Source organism: Amphiprion ocellaris, chromosome 20 (assembly GCF_022539595.1).
Source record: "Amphiprion ocellaris isolate individual 3 ecotype Okinawa chromosome 20, ASM2253959v1, whole genome shotgun sequence".
NCBI classification, from domain to species: Eukaryota; Metazoa; Chordata; class Actinopteri; family Pomacentridae; genus Amphiprion; species Amphiprion ocellaris.
The window spans coordinates 18,363,992-18,380,320 of record NC_072785.1 but is presented as its reverse complement, the minus strand read 5'-3'; the positions used below and the strand labels follow the sequence as shown (position 1 = coordinate 18,380,320).

General features: G+C 40.4%; 2 protein-coding genes across 9 annotated transcripts in view; one reads left to right on the top strand and one right to left on the bottom strand.

Annotated features, from left to right (window-relative positions):
* The window catches only part of LOC111562638 (palmitoyltransferase ZDHHC14-like), a 53,395-nt gene extending 42,310 nt beyond the window's left edge, over positions 1-11,085 (top strand). For 4 of the 8 annotated variants that reach the window (XM_023261277.3, XM_023261279.3, XM_055005739.1 and 1 more), the window contains exons 9-10: positions 817-922; positions 8,413-9,576. In XM_023261277.3, the coding sequence (XP_023117045.1) occupies positions 817-922; positions 8,413-8,877 (571 nt within the window). In that variant the 3' untranslated portion in view covers positions 8,878-9,576. Of the gene's footprint in view, positions 1-816; positions 923-7,704; positions 7,728-8,412; positions 9,577-10,943 lie in introns of those variants that run through there. The other 4 variants (XM_023261282.3, XM_023261283.3, XM_055005740.1 and 1 more) reach the window with 4 other exon arrangements.
* Positions 10,286-15,623, bottom strand: LOC111562640 (galectin-8-like). Its single transcript, XM_023261285.3, has 8 exons — positions 15,420-15,623; positions 15,083-15,171; positions 12,936-13,146; positions 12,732-12,851; positions 12,608-12,634; positions 12,242-12,330; positions 11,924-12,089; positions 10,286-11,476 (listed from the first exon to the last, which is right to left on the bottom strand). The coding sequence occupies exons 1-8, from the start codon at positions 15,606-15,608 to the stop codon at positions 11,327-11,329; spliced, it is 1,041 nt and encodes a 346-aa protein (XP_023117053.3). The 5' UTR covers positions 15,609-15,623; the 3' UTR covers positions 10,286-11,326.
* Positions 15,624-16,329: the final 706 nt, after the last annotated feature.

The following is a 16,329-nucleotide window of genomic DNA, read 5'->3' as shown; positions in this document are numbered from 1 at the left end:
TTGCTCCTAAACACATTTGCAGACTTTTATCGGCAGACACTCAGGCTGCTGCTGTAGATTCGCAGAGTTTATTTCTGTGATTCTAGCAAACCACTTTTTACCTGATGTCAGCCCAGTCTAGATATAAAATGATTACCTTTCTTGTGCTGTTTATCACCACAAATGGCTGCATGTGTGTTGTAGAGACTGCTCAGTGTCTGATCAGCCTCTCTATGGCTAATAAATAGCCACTATAACTGTATGTAGTCCATGACCACACACATGTGAATATGCATACCAAAGGTCAGCAGGTTGTTGCCTAACCAGCTGCGTCAGAGTTCTGCAACATTAACGTTGGGACAGAAACAATGATTCACTCCACTGCTCCACTGCAGGACCACAGTGATTTATTACCAAGTTGTGATTTTATGTGTTTGTGTGAATGTCTGTGTGAGGGGAAAAAAATGAGTGTCTGCACTCACTCAGTCTTGTTCATGGTCAAGATTTGAGTAATGAAGTTTGTACACAACACACTACTTCACCCTGCTATTTCAACTATTTGCAATTGGTGTGGTCCCACTGGCACACAAGCTTATTTGCACTATTGTAATTCTTTCCATCTACAGTAAGACTGACTCAGCTTGTATCTAAGTATTAGATTGCGTCTACATCTCCTTTAAGGCCTTCGTAGCTGCAAGGACTCCATCCGAGAGTGTTATTCTATGTATTCTATTCTGTTCTGTGTATTCGAAAGTTGGTGACAGTATTTGCTGTGTAATGTTTGTGAGTGAATCTTCACAAACAATATCTTTGTCCAATCTTTGCTTCTCTTGTTAGTCTCATTGACAGACGGGGCTTCGTCCAATCAGACACACCACAGTTGGCACCACCGACCAACGGCATCACCATGTATGGCGCCACCCAGTCTCAGCAAAGCCACATGGTAAGACACTGTCTGAGTCTCTGTCATTTCTTCAAGATAACTTTATATAAGTAAAAATGCAGATTTGAAATGCTGTGATGTGATTGATCTACATGTTCATGGTGTTCAGTTTGTTTGGAATAGGATACATTAAAAGGAACTGGATACATTAAATACAGTGTTAAAATTGAAATACTGTATTGGGTCAAAAAACTGTTTGTTTTTGGCAGTAAAAGAGACACCAGATACTTTCCTGTTTCATTTGTGACGATAGAGCTGACATATATGTTCTATGATGCTTCCCAAAACAAACTCCTGTTCCTTTATTAAAGAAGTCAGTCAATAATATTTTCTATCATGTCACTACAGCTGTAATTCTCATTCACAGTGAGTAGTTTTCCACACAAAAACAGAGTTTTGTGAATATGAAGTTTATTACATTCCTGAAGGCTTGGATGAGTGCCGTCTTTATCTCAAAGCTTTGTGGTTTCTCTAAAACATCGCTATAAACAGCTTTTGTCTTGTTTTGCAGATAGACTTTTAAATGAATGGTCATTGTCTGTACAGATTTAAGTGCTAATTGTTTTCCTCCAACTGCTTCACAGTGAAAGCCGATCTGTGCTTGTAATGTGAACATTTAGATAAAATAAGAGAACAGTGGATTCCAGAGAGAAATCATTACAGAAGGTGAATAAAACTGCAGACCATAAAGATAGAAAGATATTGTTAAAAATGAGGCTTGACATTCATGACATTTTGAAGATCATAATTTCTGAGAGTTGGTTCAGTTTACTGGTGCGCACTACCTTGACTTCGGTGCTGTTTGACCAGGTGTCACAAAGACTATACTGTAGCTCCAACTGGGCCAGGCTTTGGTCAGCGTGAGACACAGAGATATTATCCCTCACAGCAGCCTGTCTAACTGCATGAATCTCCAGCTGTTGTCCGTTGTTCATTTACCACTAACAGGAACTCAACTTACACAAGCTGAAGCAGATCATGCCAGCCGAGTCATGAATGAGTGTGGGATTTATAAAACCCTAACCCTAACCCTATGATCATAAAGATAAACAGTAGCTATTGGTTTCAGGACTGGCCTAGATAACTTGGCATAGGCATGGAGCGTAAAGGCCAGACACGGTCAGATTAGGGTTAGAGTTAGAGCAGCTTCACTTTTCAATTTTTAGCCCTTTTCCCAGACAGCGCATCCCGCAGAAATGCACATGGCATGCAATTTTTTCTGCTTAATCCAGATCAGAAAAAGTAAATCCAGTTAGTGTTTTTCATTTCACTAGATTGAAAATTACGAAATTGGTCCGGATTGCAATGCACAAGTCAGTGCAGTCTTTCTCGAGATGATTGGATTTTGTTTGCGACAGTAGCTAATGGACTGAGATGAACTAGCGTTTTTGTCTCACCATCAGTTCTGGACAAATCTCTGTAGAGGTGTTTAGAATACTGATCATTTGTGGATTCTGGATTGATTCATTTTCAGGAATTTGATCAGCTATGTGCTCCGTGTGACAAAGCCAACAATAATCCTTTCTCTGCACATGATTAAGTTTTGATTCAGAGTGTGCGTGGACAGGAAGGGCTTTATGCAGATGAGTCTGTTTTCAATGTGCCAGTGAGAGTTGGGAGCAGCTCTACAATGAAACGGCATTTTATCCATTTCAAATAGTAAAATCGATATATGGCAGCCAATGTTGATACTGTGTTGTGCCATCACAAAAAAAAATCAATGTATGAGAAATGGTGCAGTGATGTTGTCAGTTTTACATGTGTCACTCAAACTTGTGTTTAAATTAGGTCAACAAAAGCAAGGAAGGGACTGTTACAGGTGCTGGTGCTGAGGTAGCATCGCAGTCTGAGGTGTATCATTTGCCTCTCACTATTTTCAGTTGTTGTCAGGGTTTGCTCATCAAGATTGAAGGTTATTGTGTTTTTTTTTGTCATCATGTTGACAATCTGTGGATCACCCAGTGAAATGAATGAGCAGGCACGACAGTGAAATCATGTATAATGAATTACATTTTTCATTCTCACAATCTGAAGGTACACCACAGTAAGTAAACAGTAAACACATACATTTTCTGCAGTGTTGAGCTGTCTCTTTAAGTCTGGGAGAGAATAGGTTTCCTTGTGAAGAGGACGCCATACTGACCTCAGTGGCCTGTTTGTTTGCTGCCTGAATTGAACCAACCAATCTTTTGTTGTTCAGTGGAGCTGTTTACCTCACACATTACAAACTAGATTTAAGGCCTCCTCACACACAGCTACTGAACATCTTCCACTGGTGCCCTCCCTCTTTGCCACAGTCACCCCCTTGTTCTCACCCAAACTCGACCTCATCGTGCTTGTTCTCATTGAGATGTCAGACATGAATGTCATCTGTCTTAATGTCCTGAATGGACTAGTTGTGTTGGGCTGAACGCCATAGGAACATTCCCCTACATTAGCACATTCAGAAATAACTACCATCTGTTTTCTATAGCAGTCATGATTAGAAGCTGGAGTTGTCCTATTGTACTGGCTGCTGGCCATTGGTCTGCACAATACACAGTCAGCTGTGTGCTTGGTATCCATTTGTTAAATTATGTAACATGCCATACTAGTAACACATTAGGAGTGACTTCTCTACTCTGAATATCCTCAGTAATCTCCCTAGTTGTCAAACTCCTGCTGGTGCAAATCACTTCATTACTGTGAAAATCTGTGTTAGTCAGGCCCACATGAATAAGACTACACATTCAGCCCTGTTAATATTGTAACATCAAGTAGGTTTTAGAAGGGTTCTTGGTTAAATTGGTAAAATTATTCAAATCACAAGAGGTACAAGTTTCACATTACTTTTGTCCAGTCTACTATATTTGATTTACATGCTTTGGTTGTTTGACTTTAGTTATTACTTGTATTTTACCCTTTTGACACCAAAAACTACCAACTGATTTTGAAGTCATGTTAACTTATTTTTAAAAATACACTGAAATGACACCTCTCATCACAGCCAAAAACAAGTAAAACCGAGAGAATTGTCTGATTTTTTAACTTTCCGAAGGTCCTTGAACTACTCATTTGTGACGTGGTTTGTTTCAAACTTAACCAGATTTAAGCTTAAAAACATACGATTTCATCAGAATTACTTAATTCTATATCTTATTTTTTTAAATATCAACCAAAATAGACCATTTTGTCGAACCAGAATCTTTAAAAAAATAAATAAATAAAACTTTAGGTTGTGTTTATGCAGCGTAGATAAGAATTAAGTATATAAGCAAAATAAAAATGTAACTACAATATCTGAATTATGTAGAGTCAACATTTTTCCCCAGTGCTGGTGACATGTGGGCACTTGGAAAACTGTTGGCAACATTGAAATTTAATTTTGTTTTTTGTTTTTTCTTGTGATGTGTTGCTTTCTAAATATGTCATACTGCACAAAAGGTCTTTATCAGTTTTCTGTACATCTAGCCATGGTTGTGCCGTTTCTGCAGAGGTACAGAACTTGATATTGCAGTGAAAAATGAACCCACAATGAGAAAAATGTGACAGGAGCAAATAAAAAAAAACAAAAAGAAACTGTCTGGGATTCAGAGGGTTAATGTTAAGGTTATACTGATTGTGGAAAATGCAGTTCAGCAAGTGCGCCATTTGTTAGAATTTGTCTGACATCAACCTAAGAAATGTTCTGATTAATAGACTGTCAGACATGTCACATTCCCAGTGTCACAGTAGTGTTTTTCCTGTGGTCCTTCCCCCCCATTACACTAAAAACTAAAAAGCACATAAACATATAAGAAAAATAACCTTTTTTCAGTATTTTTAAATACGACTCTTTATCAAGACCAGATAGTCAATATTATGATTAACATGAATGTGAAAAGAATTTATTGTACACTAGGAACAAGACTTTTTTCCCCTTTTTTTGCCCACATCTGAAGTATATAGTTGAGACATGTTGGCCCAAGTAAACAAGGCACATTTGTATCTTGTTGACTTTTGCCTGCCACACATTAAGCCTTCCATTTTTAGCACTGTGTTGGCAAAGGCACCGAGACATTTGCATTTGTGTTTGGGTGATTAAAGTCCCTTTCCCTCCATGTTGGATTTGGTTTCTTAGAGGGAAAAGACAGTTGCTTGACTAACAAAGGGGCACACCTCTGCAGGTATGTAGCCATGCAGAAAGTAAGATTCTCAGGTTTTCAGATGATACTTACTGCACGATTATATCTGTCATCAGAAAAATAATATCGTGAATTGCTGCGATTCTTATTTCTATATAACTGCAAATAGTTTTTTTGTGCAGTACACTGAAGAAGCTAATCTGATCTCAGGGAATTTAAGAGAGACTTTCACCATCTTACAGACTATGAATTGTGTCATTGCAAAAAATACTTACATGACAGATAAATCAGTAATTGTTGTTAATATTGTTATTAATATTATTGTTAGTTGTAGCTCTGTTTAACCATCTGAGCCCCAAGCAGTTTCTGAACATTATTTGCTTTTTTATATATATATTTTTACTCACCTATGTAGAAATGGCACCACTGTGATTAGAAGCATGGAGGACAGAAAACATGTCTATGACAGTTATAATACAATAAATTACAAAATTTAAAAAATGGTTAAAAAAAAGAATTTATTTTACAAAAACTGAAAAAATGTGCAACATTTTACCAAGTGTCCACAGGTCTTAGCAACATGGGAAAAATGTTGGCTCTACATACTATAGATATATTATTACTCACATTTTTTATGTGTTTGTATAATTTTCTGCTATTTGCTCTAAGTGCAGCCTGCAGTTTAGCCCAGTTCACATGAAAAATCAAAGAATTTTTGTCTCAACTGGTGGTTGCATCTGCAAAATATTTAGTTTTTTTTTTTTTTTTTTTTACAGAGTCTGCATTCTGCAAACAGTCCGTTTATAGCAAATTTTTAAATTCGACATATCAAGTGGCATGATTTCAGGTTTGGATTTGGTTCATTTTTCTGATGGAACTCACGTCTTTCAATACTTTTCAAACTCGCTGGCAAACTTTGTGGTTCTGAGGGTTAATTTAGCAAATCTGTCAGTTATGTGCAATACAAATATAGCGATCCATTGTAGACTCAAACTATCTTATTGGGTAGGTAAATCTGTATTTTCTTGAAAAACATGCTTTTGTATTTAATTTGATTTAACTGTTCATAAATACTGAGTGAGGTTTTTCTCACTTTGGATCTTTTGTCTCACCCAGAGTGCTACTTCATAAACCACTTTGTTGTTAACTGTACAGTGAGCGATAGGAGACTGATATCCCACGGCCTTACTCTGTTTTTTATTCACTGTCATTCACCCAGGAGGCAATGATTGTGTCTTTGCTCTATTAGAACTGGTTTCAATTAATTATGCCGTGTTTAATTACCGCACTGCTTCTTTTTCTCCTGCTCTGCCCAGATCAACCGAATGTACAACTTCTAAGTCACCTTCTCGTTTTTTAGCAGGCAGGGTGTGTTGTCAGGAATAACACAGGCGACTATAATCAACCATCTCATCTTGAGACTTGTTTAACTGTAAAACAGACACTACAGCTGAAACAATTTCATGTTTTCCATGAAAACTCACACTATTATTCATGTGCTAACATAATTGCACAAGCACTTTCTAATCATCAATTAGCCTTTCAACACCATTAACTAACACAATGTAGCATTAGAACACAGGAGTGATGGTTGCTGGAAATGTTCCTCTGTGCCTCTATGTAGATATTCCATTAAAAATCAGCTGTTTCCAGCTAGAATAGTCATTTACCACATTAACAATGTCTAGACTGGATTTCTGATTAATTTAATGTTATCTTCACTGAAAAAAAAACTGCTGTTCTCTCAAAAATAAGGACATTTTAAGTGACTTTTGACCAATAGTGTAAATGGTACCAGATTTGGGAAATACTTCAATTTGAGAATGGCTTTGTAATGGTGTGACAATGCAATTAAGTATGCAGTTGTGCACAAACAGTGCTTTAAACTTAAAGCTTCACTCGGTAATTATGTTCACTATCAATTCATTATTTGATCTGTAGCATAGCAGAAATTAAATATACAATACAATTGAGAAGCAGGATGTGAAATGACTGAAACAACTGATAAATTAGCAGAAATAGTTGGAGTTATTTTTTCTGTTAATTGATTAGTAGACTAATTATACACAGTGTTTTTATGATAGTTGTCATCCTGGTTTTGTACATAAATGAATCAAGACGTTGAAGCATCTCCAAAATATACTGTAAAAAATAAATATAAGCTTAAATTTTTGATCACAGACAAAAACAAAATCTCGTGTCATCAGCCAACCAAAACATGGCCTGTGTTGCATCACTTGCTATCTGCTATCCAAGGTTCATCTATCAGCCATGTGCATATTGTTCCTTGTAGCTCTGTGTGTCTGTCTGCTGTGGGAGATGGACAGTGCTGAGTCAGTCTGACTTCGACTGTTTATAAAGCATGAGTGGGCCAGAAAGTAGAAAGAGAATGATGAAGCGCTCTATTTTCATTTTACATCCAACACAGTGCTGATGACGCAGCTCTCTGCTAACGTGGCGGTGAGCACGGTTTCTGTGTCATTTCTGTCCAATAACACTTGCTGAGTTTGGTCTTTTTAAACAACCTGGAGAGTAGCCAAGCTTGTAAAGGTGATAAGTCAAGATCAGCTAATACGTGCAGCTGATAAGAGGACTGATAATACTTGTTACCTCATCTCTTCTACTGTCAAAGGTAGCTCAACTGCTGTTTCAATCACATCTGTAATCTGCTCTTTTTAGGTCAGTGAGATTGAGACAGAAAGGTGAGATGTTTGGGCAAAATGTTTGTGCTTGGAGTCTCTTGTTAGTCAGGCTTTGGGTGTGGTGGGGGATAGAAGGGGACATCAGGGTACTTTTCCCATTTGTTAAAATGGCTTTTTAAATTTCTGTCACCTCTGCACAGCTACTGATCTTTCAACTGTAACTGGTCTTTAATGCACGATTACTCTGTGGTGCTAAAGGGCTAATTGGGTTACAGCTAATCTCACCGTAGATAACGTATGGTTTTGGTAACTTGCTGTGCCTTTTAACCTGGTTGCTCTGCTCCACTTTTAGACATGTGATTTCCATTGTAAAGCAAGGCAATAGAGATCAATAGGCCATGAAGCGGCGACTTAATAGCTTCGTGTTTTCAGCTCTGTATTGACTTCAGCTCTGTTTTTACCAGAGTGGATGCATGAGTTGGTGCAGGTTCTTTGTGTGGCGCTGCATTCTAACAAGGGTACTAACATCTTTTTTCTTTCTTTTTCTCACCCTCACCCTATCACCTCTTCCCTCCTCTGTTGTCTTCACATATTCTGCTTTCCCTGATTCTGTTTCCTCTTTTTTTTACTTTCCTTTTCTAATTTTTATTTCTGCCCCTCACCTCCGTTACCTGATGTATCTCTTTGACTTTCACCACCCCTCCCACATCGTCCTCTATCGCCTGCTTTTCTGGTGCTTTCTCAGTGTGACCAAGACCAGTGCATTCAGAGCACCAAATTCGTTTTGCAGGCCGCCGCCACTCCTCTCCTCCAGCAGCAGAGCAGCGAGCCAGTCATCCTAACGGCCTCCCCTGAAAACGGAGTGCCTCTACCTGGCCGTACCTCCCTCACCCTCGGCGGCCCGTGCACCTCCCTCCCCCTCGGCCAGCCCACTCCTCCGACGTCCACCCCAAGCCTCAGCTGCCACGAAGCCACCGACATGCTGCCAATCCACGGACACGCGCACAACCACAGCCACCCCCTCCAGGAGCCGGTGGCCCACCACCACTTTCTCACCCCAGAGGAAGTGCCCTCGCCGCCGGGTATGCTTCACTGCGGCAGCCCCTTGGGTCACAGCCACACCGTGCAGGCCGGCTTCTACAACCCAGCCAGCCAGGACTCGCTACATGAGGACTCTGTCAGAGGATTGGTTAAGCTCAGCTCTGTCTGACAGTGGAATATATACCCCACCACCCCTCGTCACCACCTCATGAAAACATGCAACCAACCCCAGAAACTCTCCTGTGCCACTTTTGGATCAGCTCACTCTCCTTTTGACTCACTGGCTGTGGCTTAAATTCAGCTGCTAGAAAGTCTGCGGAATTTAACTGAATCGAAGTAAAAACCTGTTGTCCTCAGCCAACATCTTGCCAAATCTCTCTGCAGGGACTGGGAGAGATAGTTCCTGGTGTAGTGGCTTGTATGACAGCTCAAACGTACACTTGTCTTTTTTTTTTTATTTTTTTGTACTTCAAGGGAAGCATAATCCATTAGCTCCTGGAAATTTCACAGGGGAGTGTTTTCAAAGTGGCGCATGTCTGTGAGCCATTTCAAGCAAAAAAAAAACAACTTGTGTTTGGACAGCTCATGACATTTTTGGTCAGAAGGCTGAGTTTCTGTCAATGGATTACAGGTCTGGCAGATTTTTTTGTAAAACTATAGCCGTTTTGCCTGTTGCTGATTGGACCATGTCTTCTGCCTTTTTTTTTTCGTGGACATTCTCAGCAGTGCAATGGTTGATGTCTTCATGTTGCATATCATCCTGCTTTTTCTATGTAAAAATAAGACTGTTGTACTGTAACATGGTTATTACAACTCTTAAAAATTATATTTCCTGTGGATATTAATAAAAAACGAACTTTTTATAAGATTGAATTGCATTAATATTGAAGGTATGAGAGTCAAGTGGTGATATCATGCCCTTTAAAGTTTGTCTAGTAAGGGATAAACTGTATGATTAGAGTTAAATTCGACTGATTAAAAACAAGGCAATGCTGCTGAACATTTATGGATGTTCAAACAAGGTTAAGACTGACAAAATGTAGTGTCCCATTCATCCTGACAGAAGTCCTGTTGAGACCTCAAGCACAAATCGTTAAAGAAGCAGACAAAGACAACCCCTCAGTTTCCCATAATATCTATTGAAAGTCATGTGAAGGTCCCTTAATGGCGAAATAACCAATTCTTCAGCCAAAAAAAAGGAGAAAATGATCAAAGTTCTCTGCCTGGCTTGGGTGCTAAATGTCAGTCACACTTTAATTCTCTTCCACCACCTTGTGGTTGAGCAGGGGCACTGCAATTAACTGCAGTTTATTTTTTGTTTGTTTTATATTAAATTACATTTTACCAGGTGTGAAAGCATGAGACATAAGTACATCAAGTGCAGACAACTTCATTCTGACTTTTTTATTATGTAACTTAAGATTGCTATAACTAAAGTTTGTGTCGTAACATTTACAAGTACGTGTAACGTCAAAAAGCTTTCATAGATTTACCAGGACAAAGACACAAACCAGAGAGGAGATGGTAGTGGAGATTAATATAATGTGGTTTTGAAGTAAATCATGTGGACAAAATGATAATAGCAACACATTTATTTATTATTAAATAATGTATGATACACAGGGAATCCTTTCCATACATTTTTTTGCAAACATTATAATTGAAAATGCCATAATGACAGATTTCTTAACTCTTTTCATTTTGGAGCAGGATTGATCATTGAAGCACTGAGTGGGAGAGCAGTGAGACAAGAGAAGGTCACAGATGCAGGACTGGACTCTATTCTATAGATTTAATACAGAATGCAAAACGTCATTTGTTCGGTTATTGAAATGTTATTGACCCTGTAGTGTGCTGTGCTTTAGTCCTGCTGCAGCATTACGTGGTAAATTCTTAAATCAAGTGCATGGGACACTGTCATATGTTGAAGAATCCTGAAATTGGCAGCAGACGGATTAATAAATGAAACGCTGGGCATGTAAAAAATTGCAAACGAAAAAAATACAACCACAACAAATTATGTTGTGAAAAGAAATGTTTGGATCTTTTTTTTTTTTTTTTTTTAAATAAGCTGTACACTAAATTTACAGTGAATAGTTTTTACTCCAGAAGAATGGAGCCTCCTATTCCATTCATTGTCTGAATTTACTGACTGTCTTATAATTTCTATATAAGCAAAGCCAGTGCTGAAGTGCCTATTAACATTTACATAAATTTCCTGTTTGTCCTAAACAGGCTGAATCACAGCAGAGATGCACTAGAGACGAAGAAGAAATGATCCAGGGACACCTAACTTGTAAACAGTCATGGCGGCTCACAGCCTGATGCTCCAGCACAGCTTTCTCTCATGCATCAGTCCTCCAGTCGGGGCTGAAAAGATACAGCATTTATTCCACGGTAGGACCTGTCCATGGCCTTTGGTCAATGAAAATGCTAGAGTAGCTTAAAATGAATGACCAGTGGTTGCTGCAAGACTAACCTGACCTGACATCCAAACCTGAAGTCAGCACAGGTTTCGCCACCTTCCATCGTCTGGGTCATTGTGGCTAAGCTAATTTAGCACTGCTAACCACAACACAATAGTGTGGGTAACGCTGGTTTCCGTGTTGAGTCCCGCGTCACCACAGTTTCACATCAGTGAGCTCCAGGTCGCCCATGATCTCCAGCTGGTCGATGCTGCTCAGGTCCTGCACCCGATGTCTGAACTCAAACAAGTGTGAGCCGTTCACCGCCAGCTTGAACTGATGAGGCTGACAGAGGAGGAGGATCTGAGAGGAGAATTTGAATACAGAGCACATAAGGATAAATATTAGATGCCTCTAGTAACATACGGTCATGAACAAAAAGTTTCCATGCACTTGTAAAGCAGTTTTGAGTTTGCAATGACTCTTATACCTCAAATTTTTCTATGATGGAATCACTGAAACGTGTCTTTGCCATACACACAAATTATTAGATTACAGGGGGTTCTTGAGTTACGTCGGAGTTCCGTTCTTACAGCGTGACGTAAGTCGAAACATAGATAGAAACATGTTTTTTTATGAAAAAGACGCATGGGGTTCAAAGATTCCATTCTAGGAAAATAAGTTATAGTAGTCATTGGAAGCTCAAGACTGCTTCACAAGTGTATGGAAACTTTTGTTCACGACTGTATAATACAGCCGCAGATGAGACGCATTCAGAAGTAAGGCTTGAAAGCTGCAGGTGATTCTTACCTCAAAGTACTCCCCAGATGAGAAGGGAAAGAACGGCAGCTCCCGCTCCTCCTGACCCCACGATTCACTCAGGTACGAGTTCCTGATGAACACGCCGGACTTCATGCGGGGGTTCAGATGGAGAGCAATGTTCTCCGTCCTGCTGTTGCGAAGGTTCACTGTGAAACTGGAAGAAATGTGCATTAAAGGTAAATCATTCAAGAGGAACGTAGCTTAGTCTGTTTTAAGCCCAGCAGTCGTCCAAACAAATCAGTTAGATAAAGATGAAGACGCCTTTATTTGTTCAATCATTAGAAATTTCCGCAGTTATCACTTTACCTGTGAGGATACATGCTGACTTGCCCTTTTATTGTGATGTGCTGTCCTGGGTTCAGTCCTTTGAGTATGCTGCCTTTGTAAGGGAGGCTCTGGAATGACAATATAACCTCAGTATTATGTATATGCTATCAGTAAGGAAAGGGGAACATTTACTAGTGTGACATGTGCAGATTATTGGATTGTTGCTGTGCTCCTGGAACCTCAGTAATTGACTACGAAATAAAAAATGCACACATAATAATACAATAAGTCCTTTAAAGGGCTTCTGAATGAACAGTCTGTAGTGTGCAAACAATCACTCCGAAGATGTGATCCAGTTTTAAGAAAGAGCAGTTTTATGAAAATGACGCAAAAGGGGAAACTCACCAAGTCACCCGATTCTGAATATATTGCCTTAGAGGGAGAGAAGACATTTAGAAAAAAAAACACATAAATCTAACAGGGTCATGAAGGAAAAAATAAGGAAAACAAGGGTTGGGAATGTACGTACTGAGGTGGGGATGTAGCCAACAGCATGCACCTTGACTTTCCCAGAAACAGAAAATGTGTTGACCCTGTTTAGGGGGATTCTGTGCTTGTATTGCAGCAGGTGAGTACCATTTACTGCCACCTAGAAGGGGAGAACATCAGCTTAGTATCCCTATCCATTAAATCAGTAAGTGCATTTATTGTCTCCAGCTTCAAGTTCACTGACCTTAAAGACGTCCTCGTGCACCAGGATGATGGTCTCGAAGGGGGCTCCTCGTTTGTAGGGCAGCTGGTGGAGCGTCTCCTCTTTGCCCCAGTTCTCCTGCAGCAGGGAGTTACACACCACGCAGGGCGAGCCTTTGAAGCGAGGGCTGAAGTGCAGGGCGACGTCAGAGCGCGGCTTGGTGCTGCAGCCGCTCGACAGGACGATCTGAAACCTGCGGAGAGGGACGCACACTCGGGCTGGATCACTGACGGAGTGGAGAGGACGACGACTGCACTGGACGTCCCAAAACCCAGCAGGTCAAAGGGAGTTACAAGTTCATTGCATGTCAAACGGGTTTTGGTGGTTTGATGAAGTGCAGGTGTTGTTGGGTGATGTGTACCGCTGAAGGAGAATATAGAACAGGCAGGCCTGGCCTTTCTCGTATGGAGGCCAGTTTTGAAGATATAGTCTAGACCAGGGGTGCCAAACTCATTTTAGTTCAGTGGCCACATTCAGCCCAATATGATCTCAAGTGGGCCGAAGTTAATGTCTTCTTTGTCATTTCTACACTTTACAAAGTTGTTCCACGGGCCGGATTGGACTCTGGTGGGCCGGTTTTGACCCGCAGGCCGCATGTTTGACACCCCTGGTCTGGACTTTTGTTTATGACACAATCAACAAGGTCCCTGCAGCCTGTTAGTTCACCTTCAGCTGGAGTGCAGCAGGCATTTAATATGCACGTTTCTTTGACCGGTTGCTGAGGAAAAACTGACGTAACAGGTGAGCTAAAATTCCTCTAAACTAATCCTGTGTTCTTCTAGATTCCTTGATAATCCATGTCTTTCAAAGCAATCCGACAGCTTAGAAACTTAGTAACTTTAACCCTTTGATGCACAACATGGGTCAAAAGTGACCCATATTCAACAGAAAATGGGTATGTCTTGACCCATGTTGTTAATCAAAGGGTTAAAAATAACTACACTTCCTTTCCCACAGACAGTCATGACAGTGAGGATCCTCCGCCTTACTGCAATACAAGATTGGACGGCGTCTAATGTCCTACAACTTAATACAGATACGACTAAAGTTGTTGCTATTGGTGCGGACCATGTTTCTACAAATGTCCCCTCCAGCCTTGGACTACTGAACCCGAAACACTCAGACAGAAACCTGGGAGTGGCCTTTGAGCAAAACCTCAGTTTTATTCATCACATTACGACTCTTGTTCAATCCTGTCAGCTACACATAGCCGATGCTCCCAAAAACATTTCTGAACAGTTTATCCAAACCCTCCTTTTGAGTCCAAACGGAGCAGCTGGATTACTCACAAACACTCAATGCAAGGAAAACACATAACTCCAAACCTGGTTTATTTACACTGAGCCCCCATTTGGTTCAGAATCCAATTCAAGATTATCTTGCTTACTTTGAAATCGCTCTGCTCTACGTCTTGGAACTTTTAGCACCTTATTCTGCACCAAAACTTCCCAGATCAGAGAATCAATTACTGTTAAAAGTTGGCAAAAGATCAGTTAATGTCTTAATTGAGAAAGCATTTAAAAACCCACTTGAACTGTCCGGCATTTCTATGACATTTTATCGTGTTTCTAAAGTTTCACTGCCTTTACTAATGTTATATTGCTCTTTAATGCTTTGCATAGTTAAATGTTTTGTAAAGCAGCTCCGGTTTTGAAAGGAGCAATAGAAATAAGGTGTATTATTATTATTGATCATTCATAGTGACATCTTGCCAGTAATGACATGTTGCTCCAGTGTGTCCACAAGCCTGCACTGAGGATGGGGCAAAGCACCCAGACAAAACCAACACAGACACAGAGAGAACATACAAACTCCACACAGGAAGGCCGACCAGCGGGTGCAAACCCTGAACTATCTTCTGCCCAGAGATGTTCACCTGAACTTGTCCATGTACATTTTTAATGCCCAACTTCCTTAAAACAGAAAATTTAATACATTTCACCAATTTGCAAGGTGAAAGCTGCACTGAAACATTATCTTAGTCTCTTTTAGTTGACAAACGTGTGTCTATGAAGGGATCCTCTGAAGCAGATGAGAAGTTTCTCCAGGGTAAAACATAAAAACGCTGTGGGTTTACTAATAAAATCGTGTCCATAAGGTGGCGCCTCTGTCATGTCATCAAATCTTACCTGTCAGCATCTGGGGGCACGGTGCCCTGGATGATTATGATCTCCCCAGGGTGCAGGCCTCCAGGTATGGGCCCAGTGTAGGGGATCACCTGGAGCAGGGAGTTAGGATTAGTGGATGTCTGCACTGACAGCAAGACTGAAGATGTGAGACCTCAAATGCAGCACTGGTTGGCTCAGAATGCACACTGACCGTCTGATACCTGAGTGTGTTCAGTCTTCAGCTGGATTAGAAACTACATGAGGGTGTGCTGAGCCCTGCGTGATGCCATCGCAGGACTGATGAAGATGATGATGATAATAATAATAATAACGGCAGTAATAACAACACGCCTCTTACCGGGTTCAGGACAGTGTGTTTCGCATTTGCCACGGACATCGGGCTCCCTGTGTCACACTGCGACATGCAGCTGTGCGGACAGACGGTGGTTTCTGCGGCAAACAGGACCAGGCTGGAGCTCTCCTGCGCTACACGGGGATGATGGCACTGAGCATCTTTCTCTCCATCGGCCATGAACGCCTGGCGCATGCGTAAATCCCACCATGTGATCGGGTTTAGTGGATGGGTTGAAGAACAAAACTGGCCTGTCTCCGCTTTCACATTTAATGTTACTGTAAACTATTGCTACTCTTTCTTTTTTTTTAACAGGACGAAAGGGAAAAAATCATAAAATTGCCGTTTTCTGTCAAAATTATGATCACAAATGCGACTGCTGTGGAAATGATGTGGAAAAATATATTGCCTGCCCCATCTGTAATCTGTTTAGGTTTGCTTAGAGAGCGTTTTTCAGTAAATATGAACCTGTATTTTAAATATTTAACCCCCAAATCCCTCCAAAAATACGCACAATTACGCCATTAATCAAATTCAGAAGCTGTAAAAACAGAAACAATCATCGCATTGTTAACTTTCCGACAGTTCTTGAACGCATCGTGTTTGCAAACATTTTATTCTGCATGTCTTGTTTTAAAAAGCGCCAAAAAAATTAACAATTTCATATAACCGGATAATGTTAAAATAGAAAAATTCTGCGCTTCTTAACACATCCGTGAAGCTATAAGTGACTCAGCTGTGACCAAGAGTCACTTGTGAAAAATTCAGAGAGTTTTTGGGTGAACTGCAGGATGTGTTTAAACAGAACAGATAGATCCTGAAAATGCGAGCAGTTAAGTATCTATGGTGTTCAGAGTCAACATTTTTCAGTAGCAGTAACACATGTGGGCACTTGGAAAAATGTTGAAAGCCTTCA